Raw genomic sequence first — 23,627 nt, 5'->3', positions numbered from 1 at the left:
AACAGATGCATCTTAAGATCCAGAGGATGTTTGAATGGTTATAGAAAAGGGGAAGGGGGGAGGCAAGGCTGAGAAAAGATGGAAGCTATGTTTAAGGTGTGAAGTGGTTAAAATCAATGTTGAGGCCAGAGGGCTGAAAGGTGTCTAGGAGGTAGATGAGGTGCTGTTCTTTGAGCTTGGGTTGTGCTTCGTTCGAATAGTGTAGGAAGCCATGGACAGAGAGGTCAGAGTGGGAAGGAGAATTAAAGTGATAAGTGACCGGAAGTTCTGGTTTGCATTTGCGGACAGAATGGAGGTGTTCAACAAAGCAGTCACCCAATCTGCGTTTAGTCTCCTCGATAATAAATTGATCACTTCAGTCCATGACTGTTTGTGGGACACTGCTGTGTGCAATTGGCTGCCGGGTTTCTCCCACAAAATACACAGTCAGTTCACTTTACAGTTATCGTCAATAATTTGAAGCGCTTTGAGACATCTCGAAGATATGATAAGGTGCTATATCAAATGCAAGGATTATTGTTATTATATAGCTGTACGGGAAGGGGAATGCTGCCAGTTGTGTGGCAGGGGGGAGAGCAGAAGGTGGTCGTGGAGGGGGAGAACACTTGCCAACTGTGTGGATGCGAAGAATGTGGGTCGGAAGAGATGCTGGTGGGGGAGAGACACTGGCCGTGTGAATGGGTGGTTGAAGAAACACTGGCTGGGTGAGTAGGTTAGAGGTGGGGAACGCCAGCTGGCAGTGCGGGAAGGAGGGAGAGAAGGAGATATAATAATAATCCTTGCTCTCAATATAGCGCCTTATCACGTCTTTGAGACGTCTCAAAGTGCTTCACAGGATATACTGTAAAGTGGGTTGACTGTATATTTTGTGGGCGAAATGCAGAAGCCAATTGCGCAGAGCAGCGTCCCACAAACAGTCGTGGATTGAGTGACCAAATTCTTCTTATTTTTTGAAGGGATTATTGCGACAATTCCTGCAAAACACTAATATTCAACGCGAACCAGAGCTGCGAGATTTCGAGTAATAGATTCCTCCATTATGTGTTACAGGAGAACGAGAAGGGCTCTGTGACTGAATCCAAAGTAAAATCCAGCCTGTTGAAGAGGTACAAAGATGCTGTATGAAATTTTTTTAGGATTAATTGCTTTAATTTTTGACTAAGAAAGTGATCTTTTTACTTTCATTTTTTTCAGATTTATTTTAAGCAGGCTTTTTGTTTGACTTCCAGGTTCAGAAACTGCTTCCACTGGCCGGTGGGTCAGTAACCAGGGCACATAGATTGAAGATAATTGTCAAAAGAACCAGAGGGGAGATGAGGAGATTTTTTTTTACACAGAGAATTGTTACGGTCTGGAATGCACTGCCTGAAAGGGGTGGGAACAGATTCAGTAACAACTTTCAAAAGGGAATTGGACGGGTAGTTGAAAAGGAAGGATTTGCAGGGGTTTGGGGTAAGAGTGGGGGATTGGGACTGATTGGATAGCTCTTCCAAAGAGCCAGCACAGGCATGATGTGCCAAATGGCCTCCTTCTATGCTGTAATATTCTATGATTCAGTTAGTTTAGGTGGGGTTGGAGGGTGGGAGGAGAGGGAGAACTAGGGTTGAGGCTACCATCACGGGGAGGACAATGGAATAACAATACACAGACGGTGACTTTTAATCTCTGCTGTAGCGCCTTGACACAATACAGTTAATTCACTTCACGGTACATTTTGTGCAGCGCTTTGAGACATTTCAACGACTTGATAAGGCGCTATATCAAATGCAAGGTTTATTCTTATTCTTGTTAATGACTCGCTAGTTTAAAACCATGAGAGAGGATTAGATGAAGAACGGCTTTCGGTCATCAGAGTCCCTATCCTACCGTCCTCCAAATTCAACCATTCAAACCCTGGCTTCCAAGGCAAAGTGCAGCCTTACTCTTCTGTCCCTTTGCCCACTTCCGCTTAGTCACCCAGTCTCACCTGAGTCTTGACGGACATCTGATGGGAATCTGGGATATCCATTAGGGAATTGGATTCCTTCAAGTTGGGCTGAAGATAGAGTAGAGATCTAAAGCTGACCTTCCTCCCCTATTCTTTCTTCACCCATTCCTCACCTCCATTTTGTTTTGGATCGCACAGGTCTTCGTATCAGGAATCCTTTGAGGACATGCTCTCAGGTATGGATGAGAAGCTCAAAGAGTTCTGTGCCAAGAAGCAGAAAACCAATGTGAGGAAACCCAAGAAAAGGGTAAGAGTTTGAGCATGGCATGTGTTGTGACTTATTCTTGCTTGCTCACTCACTCGTGCTTCTCCTTCATTCTTCCTCCCGCTTGTTCCTTCCTCACTCCCACTAGCCCAGCACCCTCAAATAATAATAATCCTTGCATTTGATATAGCGCTTTATCACATCATTGAGACGTTTCAATGTGGTTCGTATTGTGAATATTTTGTGAAGTGTAGTGACTGTATTTTTTGGGGGGTGAAACGCGGCAGTTAATTGTGCACAGCTGTGTCCCACAAGTCAAGGATTGAGTGACTGATTTTTTTTACCCCTGGTAAGCAATCCCTCCCCCGGAATTTCTCCTCTCTGCTTGGTGATTACCCCCACCACCCTTTCTAAAGTGCTTTGAGACAGTCATCCTGTGTAAAAGGTGCTGTATAAATCCACTCTATATTATTGAACTCATTTCAATGGCCTAGCCAAGTGGTGGCCAACCTTTGTATTTGGCCAACAAAATAAAATTTCTTGCCACAAATCAAGAAATATTCAATCAAGAAAAAACTGTAAATACACGATTGATTGAACCCAGACGTTTGCGAATGTTCAGGGGCCGCTACTTGATAGATTCGTGGGCCACAGCATGGACACCACTGGCCTAACCTATGTTTCCATCTAAATCGCTACTTACTGATTTACCCTTCGTATGAGAGATGTTAAACCGAGGTTCCGTCTATTCATGGACATCAATGATCCTATGAAAACGGAAGGGAGTTCAGTTCGGATTGCATTCGGATTAATCGGTCATTCACTTCACAGTTGTTTGTAGGATATTGCTGTGTGCAAATTGGCTGCTGTGTTCACCTTTAAAACCCACAGTAATTTTAATTACAGTGAAGTGTTGAGATGTTTTGATGTTATAGACGATATATCAAATGCAAGAGAAGGCCCCAGAGGTGACAGATTTACATGTTGTTCCTTACAGGGAAAAACCAACACCTCCTCCAAGACCCAAGATAAGGACAGGGGCATGGTCAGGTAAGCTCGGCCTTTCTCTGTTTGCTATTACTGGTCTCTGTATCAGTGGCTCTATGAAGTTTATTCCTCTACTTCGCCCTTGAAAATAAAGTTTGTGTGAACGAGACTCGAATAATAATCCTTGAATTTATAATTCCTGAATTTGATATAGCGCCTTATTACGTCTTTGAGACGTCTCAAACGCTTCACAGAATATACCGTAAAGTGAATTAGCTGTATATTTTGTGGGCGAAACACGCAGCCAATTGCGCAAGGCAGTATCCCTACAAACAGTTGTGGATTTTTTTTGAAGCAAGTCTTATCCCCGGAAAACCAATCCGCTAATCAACTAACAACCGGGTGGTTCCTAATTACTGCTAGGTGAACAGAGGCTTGTGGAATAAGGAAACTCGAGTCCTCTGACCACTAAACTACAAGACTCCAGTATTACAGCACAGAAGGAGGCCATTCGACCCATTGTGCCTGTGCTGGCTCTTTGGAAGAGCTACACAATCAGTCCCAATCCCCCGCTTTATCTCTATAATCCTGCAAAGTTTTCCTTTTCAGGTACCTATCTAATTCCCTTTTGAAAGCTTGTTTCCACTACCCTTCTAGGCAGTGCATTCCAGACCGTAACAACTCTCTGTGTGTGTAAAAAAAATTCTCATCTCCCCTCTGATTCTTTTGACTATTATCTAAAATCTATGTGCCCTGTGCCCTGGTTACTGACCCATCTGGAAGTGGAAACAGTTTCTCCTTATCTACTCTATCAAAACCGCTCATCATTTTGAACACCTTTATTAAATCTCCCCTTAACCTTCTCTGCTCTAAGGAGAACAATCTCAGCTTCTTTAGTGTCTCCACATAACTATAGTCCTTCATCCCTGGTACCATCCTGGTAAATCTCCTTTGCACACTGTCCAAGCCCTTGATATCGATTCTAAAGTGTGGTGCCCAGAATCGATACAATACTCCAGCTGAGGCCTAACCAATAACTTACAAAGGTTTAGCAGAACTTCTTCGCTTTTGTACTCTAACTACTAACTACTCTAAAATACAGGACTTAATATTAAAAACAAGGCACACAAATCATTTTCATGATTTCAGACTTTCAGCGCTTTGGCCTCTCAGCCTCAGTGGTACGCTGCATAGTTTTAGAGGTGTAAAGGGCAATTTTAGGACAGAGACCATGAAGGTTTTCCTTTACCCAGAGGGTAATTAATGACAGGAAAAGGTTTGCCAGGAAGGGTGGTTGAGGCCAGGTCACTGGGGTATGAAGAACTTGGAAAGGTTTGTTACTGGGGAAAGGGAGCTTTCTGTGAAGAAACTGCAGGCCAGGTACCTCGGCAAGTGTGCTCGGTCTCACCACAGTGGCCGAGGGAAATTCCGATCATCTGTCCTGACATTGAGCCACCAAATGCTGGCCTCGCTTCTCTTTCTGCTCTCTTACTCTTTTTGTTTCTCTCCCTCGTATTCTCTCTCTGTCTCAATCATCCTCTCTTCTCTTTCTCCCACGCACTCTCTCGCGCTTACTCCCTCTCTCACACACATTCTCCCCTATCACATTCTCTCAATCACTCTTGCTCTGCTCTTTCCCTCTTTCTCCGTCCCTCTCCCTGTTCCTTGCTCTCCCTCTCTCACATTCTTTCTCTGAATCACTCTCTCTGCCTCTCTGTCAATCATCCTCGCTCAATCTCCCCCTTTCTTTCCCTCTCTCCTCACACTTTTATGCACACACACACTCTCAATCATTTTTTTCCCTCTCTCACACTCTTGCTCACAACTTTCTCTTCCCCCCACTTTCTCTCAATCTCTCTCTTTTTNCTCTCCCCTCTCTCAATCACTCTTTATCTATGAGATGCTACCCTGCATGGAGGGCGCTATGTAAGTGCAAGTTATTATCTCTCCCTCTCTGTGAATCACTCTCTCTCTCCCCACTCTCTCTCAATCGCTCTCTCCCCCTCTCTCACATAGTCTCTCTATTACTCAAATCCCCCTCCACCTCTCCCTGTCTGTTGGACACACTTACATAGGATGATGGCACAGAAACAGGCCATTTCAGCCCAGCTAGTCCTTATCGGTGTTTATACCCCACCCATCATATTCCTTTCCCCTCTTGTATATAGGAGCATATGTATGAAGTGTGGATGTGAGTCCTGGAGTTGAAAATGCCTTCCATGGAGTTGAAGATGAGTTATCTCTTTCTCCCATCCCACACCCCACCACAGAAACATGAAGAGAAGATGGCTTCATACACATAGAGGATGGCTCCATAACAACCTGACCGCTCCCTCCGCTCAGCAGGCTCCAACCTGCTCCGCGATCCTGCCCACCACACCATTAGCGGGTCAAGCCTTCAGCCTCTCTGCCCCCTTTGGAACTTCATCCCACAGTGCCTTCACCTCGCTCCCTCCTTTGCCTCCTTCAAGGCACATCTTAAGACCCTTCACTTCAACCGCGCCTTGAGCCACCCTCCTACCCCTACTATTCCTGCCCTCCCCAATCCTTCCTACATGACAAATGTAATTTTGTATTGTATGGCTAAATAGGGCCTTTTTCTATGGAGCAGAGGAGACTGAGAGGCTCGTTGGAGGAAGCTCTTTTCTTTATTCCATGCCAGATACAGGGAGGTTTCCATCGAGGGATGTGGATGGGTTAGATGCCACACGGTGTGGCATCCGTTCACCCACAGTCTTGCTCCCTTTCACTCTGCAGCCCAGAAGCTCAGCAGGATTTGATGGTCGGTGGTGACGGGGAGATGACTGACAAAAGGGCAGAAAACAAAACTCTGGAGGAGGACGAGGCTTCTGTGAAGTAAGCGCGACCACTGTGTGAGTGTGTGTGTCTCTGTCTGTCTCTGTGGGGGCTGAGTTTAATCCAGTAAAACTCGCATATGTCTTATTTCTATTTAAATCATATAATGCACCCGAGTCTCATTCAGTTTCCTAACAAGAAAACACTTGCATTTCTCTGCATTGGTCGTATTTTATAAAGCAAATCATCTCCTAACTTGTAGCACGTACCAGTTGCATTGAATGGTGGGAAATGAAATTCTGATCTGTTGACGCATGAAAACTTGCTGGCTTTATTGAAGTATGCATGTGTAGATTATGGAGGCCAGTAGCTCAGTGGCTAGAGCACTCGTCTTGCAAGCGAGACACCTGGTTTCAATCCCAGGCAGAGGGTGAAACTTTGGGCAAGTTTCCTTACTCCACACATCTAATAATAATCCCTCCAAAACAAAACAATAATAAATTGGTCATTTTCAATCCACGACTGTTTGTGGGATACTGCTGTGTGCAATTGGCTGCCGCGTTTCGCCCACAAATATACAGTCAATTCACTTTATATATATTCTGTGAAGAGCTTTGAGATGTCGAGAAGACGTGAAAAGCACTATGTCAAATGCAAGGATTATTATTGTTGATTAAATGGGATTTTAGATTTTAGTTTGTGTAAGTCATATTAAAGGTTATGGTCCTTTGATTTAAGCCAGTTTTACTGCAGTAATCCTTGCATTTGTTTTGGCATCTTTCATGTGGGGAGGATGTCTCAAAAAGTGCTTCAAGGGATTTGCTTTCAAGTGCAGTGACTATCTGTAAGTGGATAGGTTAGAGCTGTAGGAGGTGCCACGTGATGTGGAGTTCGTTCATTCACAGTCTTGCTCCCCTTCGCTCTGCAGTCCAGATGATCAGCGGGATTTGATGGACGGTGATGACGGGGTGATGACCGACAAAAGGGCAGAAAGAAAAACCCCAGAGGAGGACGAGAGAAGCGAGACCACTGTGTGTGTATGTGTGTGTGTGTGTCTACAAGGGAATGCAGTGCGAGATTTAAACTCGTAGAATTTCACAGGACAAAAAGAGGCATTCGGCCTGTTGTGCTTGTGCCTGGTGTATATCAGAGCTGTGTACCTGCAGTTGGTTCCGCTGTCTTGGCACTCCGGTGAACAGTGTCTTTATTGTCTTCAAGCTTCAACATTCACGTGCGACTGGAGCGTCAGGAACAGGTTCCCAGCCTAGACCTCAGGCCCCGGGAGGAGCAGGAACATTGCCTAGACTCCGAGGAAGGCCAGCCTTTGCCTGAAAAGTGAGCACGGATTCAATGTCCACAGATTGCGGATTCATTGTCCACAGACTGAGTCAAGGGTGGAGGGAAATGGGATGAAGATCGGTGAGGGACAGGAGACGAGAGGGGTTGGGTGGTGCTGGTGGGTGGGAGGAGGTTTCTTTGCTGCTTTTCTGTCCGGGAGTTGGGAATGGTTCAAAGGGGCCGAAGGCTATTTAGTACTCTAGACCTCTTGGCTGTTGGTATGTGACCCTGAGGGGAGTGTCTGGGAGCAGGTGATTGAGTTTGGTGGGGACGTGAGAATAGTCACAGCTATGGGTGATTGAACAGAGTGTATGCTGCACTCCACTTACTCCGTCTTTCATATAGAAATAGCCTAATAGTAATATAATAGTCCTTGCATTTGATATAGCGCCTTATCACGTTGCCGAGACGTCTCAAAGCCCTCCACAGGATATACTGTAAAGTGCAGTGACTATACTTTGTGAGCGAATGTCTCTCGCTTTCTTTGTCAGTATTTTTCTCTTGCCCGCATTTTTCTCTTGCTTTCGTATACTCATTCTCAGGGGCGGTTCTTGGGGTTGAAGGATTGGGGGGTGGGGGTCAAGATCAGGGTTTGGCTAACTTGGCTCCACCCATTTGCCTCCTCCCAACATGTCTCTGACTGGCGGACTGGGCTGCCAGTCAGTCAGTGGGCGGGCTGTGGGTGATATCTGGACTTTGATTGACAGTTGGTGAAAAAGTACAGGGAACGGAGTCAGCTTTGTCCGACTTCAGACTGATTATAATAATAATCCTTGCATTAGACACAACGCCTTATCACATCGTTGAGAGGTTTCACAGAATATATTGTAAAGTGCAATGATTGTGTATTTTGTGGGTGAAACATGGCAGCCAATTGCCTACAGCAATTGTGTCTTATTTCCTTTAACCATGTGATGAAGGAGTCACAAGCCTCCCCTGACCAATACTTTCAGAGAATTATTCTTCCAATCACTGGATTGTTTCAAATGCTCTGGGACACAACCATGTGTGAGGAACACTATATAAATGCATTTGTTGTTGTTTGTGCTGGTTGAATGTCTAGTGAGCGGTTATAGGAACTGGCTGGACTGGAGCAGAGAGCTGGAGGAAATTGTAAATGTGGGTAGGGGGTGGGGAGGAGAACTACGCGGGAGGGTGGAACCCTGTGTGACACCATGTGGTGCTTTACGTTGATCTATGGCGCGCGGTGCTGCCTGTTTAGAACTTTGGTCACACTTTCTGTCTTCAATTGTCACAGGCTGAGTGACGTTCAAGGTGTGAACGATGCTAAGAAGACCGGGAAAGAGAGCGCAAGGAGAGTTACTCTGAACCATAAGTGGCTGAACAGTGGCCTGTGGGTTTGGTGGGGGGAGGGGATGGGGTTTGGGATTGGGCAGAACTGAATGTAATCTTTTCCCCTCCTGTTATCGTCCTGACTTTCTTTCCTTCTGCGGGGCATATGTGTCTATTTTTGCCTTTTTGCTTTTGATTTGGCACTTTATGACGTCATCGAAACGTCTCAAAGTAACCAATCGACCAACAACTGGGTTCCGACTTACTGCAAGGTAAACCCAGACCATGGTTGAGACGTCTCAAAGCGCTTCACAGGATATGCTGTAAAGTGAATTGACTATTTTGTGGACGAAATGCGGCAGCCTATTGGGCACAGCAGTGTCTCACAGGTAGTCGTGGATTGAGTGACCAAATTATTATGTTATTATTTTTGAAGTGATTATTACCCCTGGAAAAGCAATCTGCCAATCAACTGACAACAGGGTTCCTACTTGCTGCTTGGTGAACAGAGGCGTGTGGAGTACGGAAACGTGCCCAACGTTTCGCCCTGCAGGGAATCAAACCCAGGTCTTCTTGCTTGCGAGTTGCGAGGCAAACCAATTAAACACAGCAATAAACAGCCATGTAGTGAGTGACTAATATTATTTGGGAGATTGTTGTCCAGGACACCAGGAGAGAGAGAAAGTCCCTTCTCTTTTCCAATAGCCCCGCGGGATCTTTACCATCTACCTGAACAGGCAGACGGGACCTCGGTTTAACATCTCAGGTTTCACCCTGCCTGTGAATCAAACTCAGGTCTTCGCTTGTGAGGCGAGTACTCTATCCCACTAAGCTACAAGACTCCAATATACAGGATTTAATATTAAAAATAAAGCACATAAATCATTTCATGATTTCAAGCCTCCAGCACTTTGCCCTCTCAGCCTCAGTGGTACTCTACGTAGGTTTAGAGGTGTGAAGGACAATTTCAGGACATACAGCAGAGACTTGCTATTTATTCAACATATGGAGCAGCAAAAGCGCTGATAGCCGATAGGGCAAAACATTTGTATAAGCGCCTTTCATGTCAGGATGTCCCAATGCACTGGACAATCAAGGAATTGGACCCGAGCTGGGGGTTGGGATCAGGAGGGGTGGAAGCACACAGTCTATGTTTTCTGTGAAGCACTTTGAGACTTCCTGATAACGTGAGAAGGCGCTATATCAAATGCAGGTATTATTTCAACAGTGATGCAGGTGTAAACCTGGAGACTGAAGACGCCTCTGTACAAGCTGAGAGCAAGAAGCCAGAGGAGGGTGGTGTGGAGGATGCTTCTGAGACGTAAGTGAGAATCTCCGTTGATTATTTACAATGTTACAAGCTATGCCTAGTGTCCACGTACAGACCCTCAGTACACTTCCAGCTTCCAGCACTTTGGCCTCTCAGCCTCAGTGTACGCTACGTAGGTTTAGAGGTGTAAAGGGCAATTTCAGAACAGACGCTCAGAGTAATTAATGACTGGAATGGGGTTGCCAGGAAGGGTGGTTGAGGTAAGGACACTGGGACAACAACAACTTGCAATTATGGAGCACCCTCTAGGAAGGGCAGCATCTCAGAGCGTTTAACAGTGGTGGAGCCTAACTCCGAGCGGGGAGGAAAGTGGCCGTAAGCACGGTCAAAGAGGAAGGTTTTCAGGCGGGACTTGAAAAAGTGGAGAGAGGAGCACGGCAGAGGGACTGAGGGAGAGTGTTCCAGAGTTTCAGGCTGTAGTGGCCTCTGATGGTGGGGCGGAGGGTGCGAGGGACGAGCAGGAGCTGGTGCCAGTCGAGCGGAGGCGTCTGGTGGTGGTTTGGGGAGTGAGGGAGTTGGAGAGGTGGGGAGTGAAGGGGTCGGAGAAGTGGGGAGTGAGGGGGTCGGAGAGGTGGGGAGTGAGGAAGTCGGAGAGGTGGGGAGTGAGGAGGTCGGAGAGGTGGGGAGTGAGGGGGTCGGAGAGGTCGGGAGTGAGGAAGTCGGAGAGGCGGGGAGTGAGGGGTCGGAGAGGTGGGGAGTGAGGGGGTCGGAGAAGTGGGGAGTGAGGGGGTCGGAGAGGTGGGGAGTGAGGGGGTCGGAGAGGTGGGGAGTGAGGGGGTCGGAGAGGTGGGGAGTGAGGGGGTCGGAGAGGTGGGGAGTGAGGAGGTGGGAGAGGTGGGGAGTGAGGGGTGGGAGAGGTGGGGAGTGAGGAGGTGGGAGAGGTGGGGAGTGAGGAGGTGGGAGAGGTGGGGAGTGAGGGGGTCGGAGAGGTGGGGAGGTGCCAGGGAGTGAAGGGATTTGAACACGAGAGTGAGAGCATCTTGAAGTGGATGTGTTGGGTGATGGGGAGCCAGTGGAGCCTGGGCCAGAGCGGGTGAGATGTGGGGATGGAGTTTGGTTCAGGTCAGTGTGTGGGCGGCAGAGTCTGAATGAGATGATCTTGTGAACAGTGGAGCTGAGGAGACCGGCGAGGAGGGGGTTGCAGTAATCCAGGGGGAGGTGACAAACACATGCACAAGGGTTTCGGCTGCATATGGGGGTAAGGTACGGTCGGAGGTGGGCAATGTGGCGGAGGTGGAGGAAGGCCTCCTGGTCAGGGACCGGATGTGGAGGAGGAAGGACAGCTGGGGGTCGAACCGGATGCTTAGATTGCGCACTGGTTTGGTGAGTGTGAGGGAGAACCCAGGGAGGTTGAGGAGTTCAGATCCACAGGAGTGAAGATATTGACGGGAGCCAAAGAGTATGGCTTCCGTCTTGTCCCCATTCAGCTGCAGGAAGTTTACACTCATCCAGGCCCTGATGTCTGCCAGACAAACTGATAGAACATTGGCAGACCTGGAGTTGGTATTGGAAGAGGCAAAGCAGATTTGTGTGTCTAAGGGAGAGACTTGGGAGGTTGAGGAGTTCAGACCCGCAGGAGAGGAGATGTTGACGGGATCCAAAGAATATGGCTTCCATCTTGCCGAGATTCAGCTGCAGACAGAATACCTTATCATATCATTGAGACGTCTCATAGCACTTCACAGAATATACTGTAAAGTGCAATGATTGTGATGTTGTGGGTGAAACACGACAGCCAATTGCACATTTCCTTCAGTCATGTAATAAGGAGAGAGAGATGCAGGAGGGTGGAGCCCTGTGTGACGCCATGTGGGAGCTTGAGCTGATCAATTGCGTGCCGGGTTAGAAGCAAGTTAGAAGTAAGCTAGCTGCTGGCTAGCAGTAAGTAGGAACCCAGTTGTTAGTTGATTGGCAGATCGCTTTTCCGGGAGTAATATGCCCTTCAAAAAAATTATAAATTGGTCACTTAATCCACAACTGTTTGTGGATGCTGCTGTGCGCAATTGGCTGCCGTGTTTCGTCCACAAAGTATACAATCAATTCACTTTACAATATATTCTGTGAAGTGCTTTGAGACGTTTCGAAGACGTGATAAGGCGCTATATCAAATGTAAGGATTTTTTTTATTAGAAAGTCGGTCACACTAGCTGTCTTCAATTGTCATAGGCTCAGTGACGGCCAAGGTGTGAACAATGCTAAAAGGACCAGGAAAAAGAGAGCACACAAGGAGAATTACGTTGTACAGTAAGTGGCTGAACGGTGGCCTGTGGGCGATGGTGGGGGATTGGGATTGAGGCAGAGACTGAATGCAGGGAGATCGAAAGCATGGTCGAAGCGGAGGGTCTTGAGGTGGGCCTCAAAGGTGGCGAGGGAGGGATCGAGTCGGAGGGACTGCGGAATGGAGTTCCAGAGGGTGGGGGCAGAGTGGTGGAAGGCCCGCCCACCAATAGTGGGGTGAGCAAGGCGGGGGACGTGAAGCAGACCAGAGTCCACTGAGCGGAGGGAGCAAGCAGGGTGGTAGGGAGTTAGGAGGTCGGAGAGGTAGGGGGGAGCAAGACTGTGGAGGGCTTTGAAGGTGAGGACCAGGATCTTGAACTGTATCCTCTGTGTGATGGGAAGCCAGTGGAGTCGGGCGAGGATGGGGGTGATAGGGTCAGGGAGCCGGTGCGGGAGAGGACACGGGCTGCAGAGTTCTGGATGATCTGCAGTCTGTGGAGGGAGGAGTTGGGGAGGCCGACAAGCAGTGAGTTCGCATAGTCGAGCCTCGATGTAATGAAGGCGTGTGTGAGGGTTTCGGCGGCCTGCAGTGTGAAACCGTGATGGAGCCGGGTGACGTTGTGGAAGTGGGGGAAGGCAGAACGGGTCATGGTGCAGATGTGGGGTAGAAAGGATAGCTGAGGGTCAAACAAGACCCCAAGGTTCCGGATTGGCTTAGCAAGGTGGAGTGTGGAGGGTCGGATGGGTAGGGGCTGGGACGCGGAGATGGGGAGGGGGTAGCAGATGTAGCGGCAAAGGCAGCTGAGCGGATTCCCTCGACTTTGGATTCGAAGAAGTCCAGTGTCACCTCGCAGTTGGCATTTGAGGTGAGGATGGGTGAGGCGTGAAAGGGTGGGCGGAGGAGTCGGTTGGTGATGGGGAAGAGGAGCCTGGGGTTTGTCCTTAGCCTCCAAGATTGTCTTGGAGTAGAACGACGATTTAGTGGAGGTGAGGGCGGAGTGGTAGGATTTGCCATGGTCCAGCCGGATCTGCCGGTGGGCAGTCAGGGTTGATTTAAGCCCGGTCCGCTCAGTGGCACCCACCTGGGCTTTAAGGAAGTGGAGGTGGCTGGTGTACCAAGGTGATTTGCGTGAGTAGGATACGGTTCGGGAAGAGAGGGGAGCGAGGGAATCGAGAGTGGTGGAGAGGGAGCTGTAGAGAAGAGAGACCGAGGAGGATAGGTCATTGTGGGAGGAAGCCCAGAAGGGAAGGAGTTCAGATGACTCCAAGGCAGCTGAGGGAGGGGGGGGTGATTTTTTCCAGGGGCGGTATGAGATGGAGGTGGGTTGGGTGGCGGTGGGGAGAGGGATTGAGGAGTTAAGGGAAATGAAGTGATGGTCTGAGATCGCTTTGTCGATGATGGTGAGATCTGAGACTGTGAGGCCCTGAGTGAGAGCCAGGTAGAGGGGGTGCCGCGGACATGGATAGTGGAGTGGATGTGGAGGGAGAGATTGAGGGAGGCGATAAGGGAGGAAAAATCAGCAGAGGTAGAGCAGGAGGGGGTGAAGTGCAAATTGAAATCGCTGAGGATGAAGAGGCGTTCAGAGCAAAGGGAGAGGGAAGATAGGAGATTGGAGATGTCAGGGATGAAGGTGAAGGAGGGCTTGGGGGGGGCTGTCCATCAGGAGAATTTTGAGGAAAGGTTGGAGGGTGATAGGGGGTACGGTGCTCAAAGAAGGGGAAAGTTCCAGAGGAGTACGGGGATGGTCGAATGGGGACCGGGAGATGAGTCACCCCACCACCACGGTGGTTAGGCCGAGAGGTGTGATGGAAGGTGTAGGCGGATGGTGTGGCCTCAGTCAGGGAGAAGGTGTCGCCCGGAGTGATGCAGGTTTCAGTTAGCGCGAGGATGACGATGTTTTCATCGACGATGAGATCTTGGATGATGAGTGTTTTGTTGGAGAGGGAATGGACATTTTGTAGGCCGATATGGAGGGGACGGTTGGTAGTGGAAAGTGGGGGGGAATGGGGGGACTGACAGGGTAGGAATGTGGATCAGGGAGGAGGGGTTGGCCCCTGTGGTCGGGGACCGGTGAGTCTTGCGGCGAGAGTAGGGGATAGGACAGTCAGAGTGGCTGCTGTTAGACACCCAGCGATGACTCCCACGGTGGGCCTGACAGAGGATTCGTGGCTGGATCAGAGGGAGGCAGTGGGACGGTCGAGCAGGTATAGGAGTCGGGGAGGGCGGTGGGAGAGGAGGACCGAGCGGGAGTAAATGAGGGTAGAGCACAGGGGTGGGGGCATTGTGGGGAAGCCGCTCGGGTCGTTGGCGGCAGCCATAATGAGCACGCCGAAACTAAAAGCAAGTGGCGGGAGTGGAGGCGGTCAGCGAGGCATGATTTGCCCACCGGTGAGAGTCATCATGGGGAGAGGGGACAATGTTATATTCCCAGTCAGTCCAGGCTGAGAGATTCAAAGTTGGCGGGCAGATGTAACGTCACACAGTAGCCGGTCTCTGGTTGGCTCTGGTCGGGAGAGTCAGTGATGGCCCCATGGCCGCGGAGGCGAATCCCACAGAAGTCAGCCAGGAACACTTTTGCACCTTGTCTTTTTATATTGTTCTGAGGGTTTTGAAGGCTGGGAGATGAGAAACGGAGGAGAATTTTAGCACAGGGATATGACAGTGTGGTGTTGGGCACTGAGAGTTGGGAGCAAGCAGAGTAACTGAGGTGAATTGAATGTGAGCTCCCCGATGGGCCGCTCCATAGGGCCAGAGACGGCCATGGTTCAGTGTCTCTTACTTTCCCTACAGCTCGGAGACCAACCCGAAGAAGATCAAAGTAGAACAAGTTGAACAGGTGAGGCGTGAGCATTCTGAGGTACACCTTCATTGTCTGTCATTTCCTTCAACCATGTTAAAATATAATAATAATCCTTGCATTTGATATGGCGCTTTGTCTTGTCGTCGAGACGTCCTAAAGTGAGCTGGTCGACCAACAACCGGGTTCCAACTTACTGCTAGACAAACCCAGACCGCTGTTGAGACATCTCAAAGCACTTCATAGAATGTACTGTAAAATGAAATGACTATATTTTGTGGGAGAAGCGCAGCAGGCTATTGCGCACAGCAATGTCCTACAAACTGATGTCAGTCTGTGAAACAAAAGACAGGGTCTCGTTCCAACCTCTCGTTGGGATCAACACTTATTCAGTGAAGTTTTTAAGCCCATTTTTAAAAAATGCTACCATTTAGCTGCAAAAAATCAGGTGGTCTGTAATGTTGCTCCTCTCTTGGGTGGAACAGCAGCAGCAAAATTACATTTATAGAGCGTCTTTCACGTCGATAGGATGTCCCAAGGCGCTGAACAGTCAAGGGTCAGGACCCGAGCATGGGGTAGGGGTGAGGGAAGGCAGAGAGGTGGGAGGGCGACTGAAGATATGATCGAAAAGGAGGGTCTTGAAGGAGGCAAGAGGGGAAGAGAGGTGAAGGGACCATGGGATGGAGTTCCAGAGAGTGGGAGCAGAGAGGCCACTGATGGTATGGCAAGTCGGGCGGGAGACATTGGAGCAGACCGGAACCTGCTGAACGGAGGGAGTGGGCAGGTTGGTAGGGAGTCAGCAGGTCAGAGAGGTAGGAGTGGGCAAGGCCATGGATGTGCTTGAAAATGAGGTTGAGGATCTTGAATTCGATCCTCTGAGGGATGGGGAGCCAGTGGAGTCGGGCGATGTACAATGTAGTGAGATTATTTGTCTTTCTTCCTCCAAGTCTGCCTATTGGAGTCCTGTAGCTCAGTGATTAGAGCACTCGCCTCGCAAGTGAGAGAACCTGGGTTTGATTCCCAGGTAGGGTGAAACGTTGGGCAAGTTTCCTTACTCCACACGCCTCTGGTCACCTTGCAATAAGTAGGAACCCAGTTGTTAGCCAATTTGTTGGAGTGTGTTCTAGGAGTGGTAATGCCTTAAAAAAAATTTGGTCACTCAATCCACAACTGTTTGTGGGGACGCTGCTGTGCGCAATTGGCTGCCACGTTTCACCCACAAAATACACAGTCAATTCACTTTACAGTATAGTCTGTGAAGCGCTTTGAGATGTCTCAACAATGTGATAAGGCGCTGTATCAAATGCAAGGATTATTATTGTGTTTCTGGGTCAGTGCCTTTGTAGTCAGTGATTATTTCCACTGTTCGCACTTCCTTTTTTTTGTGTGTGTTAAGTTTTGCGTCTTATGTCCATGACTGACAGACTCGAGGGAGTTGAGGATAGCGAGTGAGCAGAAGCCCAGTGGAGTGTGATGTTAATGTTGTATTGTGCCCAATGTTTCACTTTCTAGTTGGAAAACAGTTACTTCCCTGTTTGACATGGGACAGACCTCTCGGGTATTGTCTGGCTGTGGGGTTTAGGGGGGTGATGGTGCTTTGCCTGCATTTAGAAGAGTCCTATAGCGTAGTGGTTAGAGCACTCCCCTCGCAAACGATTCCTGCGCGAGGCGAAAGCCTAGCAAGTTTCCTAATTTCCTCACTCCACGCATCTCTGTTTACCGAGCAGTGAGTAGGAACCCGGTTGTTAGTCGATTGACGGATTGCTTTCTGATGGAAATAATCCCTTCAAAAAAAAATAATAATTTGGTCACTTTTGCTATATGAAATGTGAGGATTATTATCATAGTGTGTTTTTTGTGTCCTCTCTGGAGCACTTCTCTATCATTGCCATTTTTATAAAGTGTCCTCGTTGCCTCTAAATTTCATGACAGGAATCCGATTGGAAGGGGAAGCGAAGAATTCCCCAGAGGGAGAGAAACAAATCGGCCTCGGAGACAGACATGAGGAAAAGCAAGACGGACAAAGAGGAACAGCAACAGAAGAGCCAAGCAAAGGAGGAAGAGAAGGAAGAGAATAAATGGAAATGGTGAGAGTGTGAGAGGAGGAAAAATGAGGTTTGAAGGTGAACTGGCAGTCATTGCCATGTTGTTCCTAAATATTCATGCTGAATTGTATGTTGTTGAAGTCTTCAGTGAGTGTCTCTCTCTCCTGCATGAATTCTCAGATCTGTGAGTGGATTCACAAGTGATGTTAGAGCATTGGAAAGGTCTTTTTTAGTTTTGACAGAGAGACCCAAGAGGGATACATCTGTGTAGATTACAGAATGTGGAGTCCCGTAGCACAGTGATTAGAGCGCTCGCCTCACAAGCGAGTGGACTCGGGTTCGATTCCCAGGCAAGTTTCCTTACTCCACACGCATCTGTTTACCTAGCAGTAAGTAGGAACTTTGCTGGTAATCGATTGGTTGATCGCTTTCTGGGATCTATCCATCCAAAAATCAATCAATCATTTGGTCACTCAAAGATGTTTGTGGGACGCTGCTGTGCGCAATTGACTGTCACATTTCGCCCACAATATACAGTCAATTCACTACAATCTATTGCGTGAAACGCTTTGGGACGCCTCAACTAAGTGATAAGGCATTATATCAAATACAAGGATTATTATAATATTCTCAACATGGTGATCAGGAGTGCTAGTAGGAACGGGAACCTTTTAAAAACAATTTCAGCCCTAAAGGTGAATTACCGAGGTAGAGCCCGATAACCAGAGTTGGTTGAACATCAGTAATCCTGAACCAACTTGGGCTTCACCCTTAAAACTGAAATTGTTTTTAAAAGGTTCCTGTTCCTACAAGGTGACTGAGAGTTGAGAGTGTGTGTGTGGGAGAGGGGTGGAAGGGGTTATAGCTGGCTGCCTTTTTAAGTGAAGAAACTAATTTCACAAATTGTATATGCGAGGGAGAGTTTTTTTTACTCAGCTAGGTGTCTTGACACATGCAGAAACCCGTGCTCAATCTTTTGATTATCCAAGCCAGACTGAGTTCCATATATGTATACCTCCTTCCAGTGCCTTGGGATGTCCTCCCGACGTGAAAGGCGCTATATAAATGTTATTTTGTTGTTGTTGTTGTACCCCTGGAAATTCCCTAGTCTGAATGAAGCTCATTGCTTCCCACACTGTGTTATATAACATTGTATTGTAATGGTACTCTTGTGTAATGGGTGGAGAGAAAAACTCCACTTGTGTAATGGGTGGAGAGAGAGAGGAGGGAATGTGGCCTAGGAATTAGGATCCTCTTTCTTTGACACTGCTAACTTGATTAAAAAAATCACTGTACCACCATTCTCTCTTTTCCAACCCCAACCCCCCATGAGAGAAATTCCATTCTTGTTAACACGTAAAAGCAGAATTATTTGGCATTGAGAGAAGCATCATATTGTCAGAAAGCCACCAGGCAAGTGACTTGAATAACCAAACCTAGATATGTACCTCATAGAATCTTACAGCACAGAAGGCCATTTGGTCCATCTTGCCTGTGCTGGCTCTTTGAAAGAGCTACCAACTAATCCCAGTCCCCCGCTCTTACTGCAACTAATCCAACTCCCCCGTTCTTATCCCAAATAATCCCACTCTCCTGCTCTTACCCCATAGGGAACATTTTTCCTTTTCAACTACATATCTAATTCCCTTTTAAAAGCTACTATTGAATCTGCTTCCACCACCTTTTCAGGCTATCCAGACTGTAACAACTTTCTAGGTAAAGAAAAATTCTCCTCGTCTCCCCTCTGTTTCTTTTGCTAATTATTTTAAACTTGGATATGTATTTGAAGAGAAATATATTGAAGGTTATGGGGAGAGAACAGGAATTGTGATTTGAGTCGTTGTCTCCAATGGAGAACAACAACAAAATTACATTTGTATAGCGTCTTTCACATCGGGAGGATGTCCCAAGCTGCTGGAAGCTGGCATTATAGTAGGTCGCATCTGGTGTGGTCATTGCTGTGTGATAGGAAAGTGCGTCATGTGTACACTGGTGGCAGGCTGAAAGTGAGGGCTAGGTACAGTGTTGGTTTTCTGTGCGTCTTGTGTAACAGTGCTGGTTTCCATTGGTCCAGGCTTCTGTTCTCCACCATGAAGAGTGCAGCCATGAATGGTGATAGTGTTAGTGGCTGAGGTGAGGAGTCGCTGCTGGGAGCCAAGCAGGAGTTGCCCTCTGTCTTGCCAACATTGAGCTGGAGGAAGTTGGCTCTCGTCCAGGATTTGATGTCAGATAGACAAATAGCCAGGACATCAATGGTCCTGGAGTCGAGGATGGAGGCGGTGCTATAGAGTTGGGTGTCATCTGCATCCATGTGGAAATTGACCCCATGGCTGCAGATGACATCACCAAGAAGGAGCATAGATTGAAGAGGAGGGGACCAAGGACAGAGCCCTGAGAGAGTCCACATGTGACAGTGTGGGGGCTAGAGGAGAAGCCGTTGAGTGAGAGGTGAGAGGAGAGGCGGTGAAGAAGAATAGAGTGGTCAACAGTATCGAAATTGGTCGAGGAGACAGAGGGAGCCCTGGTCGCAGGTGGACAGAATATAATTTGTCACTTTGACCACTGCTGTCTCTGTGCTGTGAGCCAGTGAAGCCAGGCGACACGGGACACCCAGCCGGTGCAGTCTGGCCAGGATTCGGGGGATCGGGGAGCGGAGTTTGGGGGTGGGGGGAGGGCCAGGACTGGGGGGATCGGGGAGCGGAGTTTGGTGTGGGTGAGAATGCGGGCGTCAGAGTTTTGAATGATTTGGATTTTATGGATGGTAGTGGATGGGAGACCGGCGAGGAGGGCATTGGAGTAGTCCAGACGAGAGGTACTTCAAGGGTGTCAGTGGGACACAGCTATGTGCAAATTGGCTGCTGCGTTTGTACCGAGAATGGACAATCTGCAAGTCCTATACACCCAGGTCCTCAGTCACTGCATTGTAGGTACCAGTGGTGCCCCACAAACAAGTGGTGATTAAAACGTTACTAACAGTGATTCCCAAATACAATTGTACAGTTAATCCTTCCTTGAAAGTGCAATGGAGTAGTAAGTAGGAACCCGGTTGTTAGTCAATTGGTGGATCGCTTTCCGGGGATAATAATCCCTCCCCCAAAAAATAATAATCTGGTCACTCAATCCATGACTGTTTGTGGGAAGCTGCTGTACGCAAGTGGCTTTGTGTTTGTTAGCAATGTTTAAGATACCGCAGCACTATTGGAAAAGAGAAGAGTTTCTCTCCCGGTGTCCTGAACAATAATCCCCCAAATAAAATTGATCATTCATTTCATGGCTGTTGGTGGGATAGTGCTGTATGCAATTGGCCGCTGTGTTCACCCATATATAAAGTCACTACACTTCACAGTAAAATACTGTGAAGGGCTTTGAGACTTCTCTGATGTGAAAAGATGCTATATCAAATGCAAGTTGTGTATGTGTAAAATATATATTTATATTTGTAAGCACTCCGAGATGCAAGTTTTTGTTGTTCTATATAATATATATATATATTAATTTCATGGGGATTTGTGAGACCATGCTGGTGCAAATACCAGTCCCTCCCGGGAGAGAGTGCGCATTCCATCCCAAACGTGTGTCGCTGGGATTTCCATGTTTAGGTGAGATGCATCGAATTCTTAGTTTGGTTTGGAGACTCTTAAGCACAGTGATGGGTTTCCGAATGTGTCGGACACTGAGGCAAAAGACACGCATTCCCGACACCTGAGCACCAGAGGGCAGCAAATCTCCACATGTGAGTTTATAATAAGGTAAAAGATAATATATGATCGAGTAAGATTATTCCTCAGCTATTTGAAGAAAAAAAGCGGGCGACGCGCAGGGAGTGCGCTTCTAGTTTGAAGATTCGCCTCACCTTTGGTGGCTTTGTAGACCAATCCTAGAGAGAGCGATTCGACCACAAATGTGACAACAACTTGCACTTATATAGCGCCCGCCACACAGGATAGAGTCTCAGAACGCTTAACATTGGCGGAGCCTGACTCCGAGCTGGGGGAGGGGAAGGTGACCGTAAGTATGGTTGAAGAGAAAAGTTTTCAGGCGGGACTTGAAAGAGGGAAGAGAGGGGGCAAATCGGAGGGATTGAGGGAGAGTGTTCCAGAGTTTTGGGGTGTAGTGGCTGAAAGCGCGACCTCCGATGGTGAGGCGGAGTGATGAGCAGGAGCCGGTGTGAGTCGAACGGAGGCGCTGGGTGGTGGATTGGGGAGTGAGGAGATCGGAGAGGTTGGGAGGTGCCAGGGAGTGAATGGATTTAAATGAGAGAAGAGATGGCCCGGTTGATGTTGTGGTCGAAGCTCCTTCCTTCCTCTGTAGGTTTATTTTCTTCATTGGCAATCCTGGCTTGTGTAGCCATTACCCCCTGTCTGCACCCGGATCACCACGATTTGTGTTTGGAGGTTTCCTCCCATATATTGGTGTCAATCCTGCATTTTGCGCAAAAAATATACAGTCAATTCACTTTACAATATATTCTGTGAAGCGCTTTGAGATGCCTTGAAGATGTGATAAGGCGCTGTATCAAATACAAGGATTATATTTATCGATTATTTCTTCATGTTGGATTATAAAATATATATCTCTTTCTGTCCATAGGCAAGCTTCATTTACCATTAAACACCACGCAGCAGATAATAATATAATAATCGTTGCATTTGATAGAGCGCCTTATCACGTCATAGGGACATCTCAGAAGCGCTTCACACAAAACACTGTAAAGTGAATTGACTGTACATTTTGTGGGAGACACGTGGCAGCCAATTGCGTACAGCAGTGATCCACAAACAGCCGTGGATTGAGTGACCAAATTATTATAATATATTTTTGAAGGGATTAATACCCCTGGAAAGTGATCCGCCAATTGACTAACAAGCAAGTTCCTACATACTGCTGGGTAGAGAGGCGTGTGAAGTAAGGAGACTTGCCTAAAGTTTCACCCTGTCGGGGAATCAACACTCTCAATGACAGACTATGTGGTTTTAAACTGTGGTTTTATCTCCAGCCGTTACCACAACTCTGCCCCCCCCCCCCCCAGGCTTGGCTATTGCTAACCTGAGCCTAATACTCTCTGGAATTAGGTAAGCAGGATGTGTCCCTCCAGGGAGAGAGAGAGGGGGCGCATTCCATTCTAACCATCTATCTGGGATTTCCATGTGTGGGTGGGATATGGGGAATTCTCAGTTGGATTTGGAGACTCTTAAGCAGGTGACGGGTTTCCGAATGTGTCAGACACCCGGTTGGGACGGTTGAAAAGAATGTCGCAAACCACTTAAAAATGATGACAATGCATTCATCTGTGTATTGTCTGATTTCCGCCCCCTCCCCACCAATTCCCCGGGAATCTCGCTTGAAATTGCTGGTTGACGTCTGCAGTTTTGTTTCTGGGGCAGGGGAGGAAGGGGTCAACAGTGCAGGCAGGAAATCGGTAGTATTTCCAGTTGAAGGTTCAGAGGTTTACCGGCTGAGATTCTCACGTGTGTTGAGCTGCTTTTCCTTCAGTGCAGTGTTCTCTCCTCTCAGTGAAAGCTTCAGGAGAAGAGGAGGGGAGAGAACCCCGGTCTTTGGCCATAACTTATGTTCAGATGTGTCCTTGCTGTAGCACAGTTACCTTTCACTCGTTTCAATAATACAACCCACCTATGGTGTTTGAGGGCTTTAAAATACTCAGTCCCCATACTTCAGCGAGCGAGGGGTGCAGGAGAGAGGTGGGTAGGCTCACACAGTGTTCTCCCCGCAGAGCTTCAGAAGTTTTTAAAAAAAAGTAATAATTTGGTCACTTAAATCCACAACTGTCTGTGGGACACTGCTGTGCGCAATTGGCAGTCACGTTACACCAAGAAAATACAGTCAATTCACTTTATAGTATATTCTACGAAGCGCTTTGAGATGTCTCAGCAACATGATAAGGCGCTGTATCAAATGCCAGGATTATTATTATTGTTAGTAAGAAGGGGTTTCAATCTATTTCTGTGATTTATTTTGGTCGTAAATTAATTTATCAAATAATTGGTTACTGCAGCTCTGTATCCAGCGGTGTTCAATGTTTTTTTTAAAAAAAGTAATTGTTTGGGGGGTGCACATGAGGCCATAAGTATGTGCGTTTACAGGTGGGGTCTGTATACACATGCGAGATGTGTTGTGTGTGCAGGGGCGCATGCAGAGGAACGCTGACTCACTGAGTGCATTAAGCACTTCAAGGTGCCGCAGGGCACTATTATAAATGCAAGTTGTTTTTGCACGTATGTGCGTGTGTGCACACGTGTGTACATGTGGGGGTGTTTGCCTTGAGATGAGCAGAGCTGCCCAGTGCGCTGGATAACCTGCGTTGAGTACGGCTGATGGGAAGAAAGTAACCTTCACCACTGTCAGACTCTTTCACTGTGAAGCACTCCAGGACACCACCACACGTAAAGGCCGCTATACAAATGCAAGTTGTTGCTGCTGTAAGGCCCCTCTCCCTCCCCTACTACTCGAGTGCAGTTGTTTTTATTTGGGTCGCAGTGGGTATGAGGGCTTGGCACAACCTAAACCCAACAAGGCTGTTGGTTCGAGGTTGGTATGAATGAGTATGGAGTAGAGGGATGCACTGACCTGCACTGTGCCTGTCCTGGGAATGCCTGATGCCAGCACTCAATAT

At 47.8% G+C, this 23,627-nt stretch overlaps 1 protein-coding gene across 7 annotated transcripts in view; it reads left to right on the top strand.

Moving 5' to 3' along the window:
- Positions 1–23,627, top strand: part of LOC103191122 (DNA topoisomerase I mitochondrial) — a 46,839-nt gene that overhangs the window by 3,184 nt on the left and 20,028 nt on the right. For 2 of the 7 annotated variants that reach the window (XM_042346944.1, XM_042346940.1), the window contains exons 4-13: positions 1,051–1,106; positions 2,126–2,234; positions 3,190–3,242; positions 5,937–6,035; positions 6,904–7,008; positions 7,194–7,310; positions 9,820–9,927; positions 12,103–12,180; positions 14,945–14,990; positions 16,884–17,038. In XM_042346944.1, coding sequence (XP_042202878.1) covers positions 1,051–1,106; positions 2,126–2,234; positions 3,190–3,242; positions 5,937–6,035; positions 6,904–7,008; positions 7,194–7,310; positions 9,820–9,927; positions 12,103–12,180; positions 14,945–14,990; positions 16,884–17,038 — 926 coding nt within the window. Of the gene's footprint in view, positions 1–1,050; positions 1,107–2,125; positions 2,235–3,189; positions 3,243–5,936; positions 6,036–6,903; positions 7,009–7,193; positions 7,311–9,819; positions 9,928–12,102; positions 12,181–14,944; positions 14,991–16,883; positions 17,039–22,443; positions 22,696–23,627 lie in introns of those variants that run through there. The other 5 variants (XM_042346941.1, XM_042346943.1, XM_042346946.1 and 2 more) reach the window with 5 other exon arrangements.

This window comes from Callorhinchus milii, unplaced genomic scaffold (genome assembly GCF_018977255.1).
Source record: "Callorhinchus milii isolate IMCB2004 unplaced genomic scaffold, IMCB_Cmil_1.0 Scaffold2, whole genome shotgun sequence".
Lineage (NCBI taxonomy): Eukaryota > Metazoa > Chordata > Chondrichthyes > Chimaeriformes > Callorhinchidae > Callorhinchus > Callorhinchus milii.
This window is presented reverse-complemented; position numbering and strand designations above follow the sequence as displayed.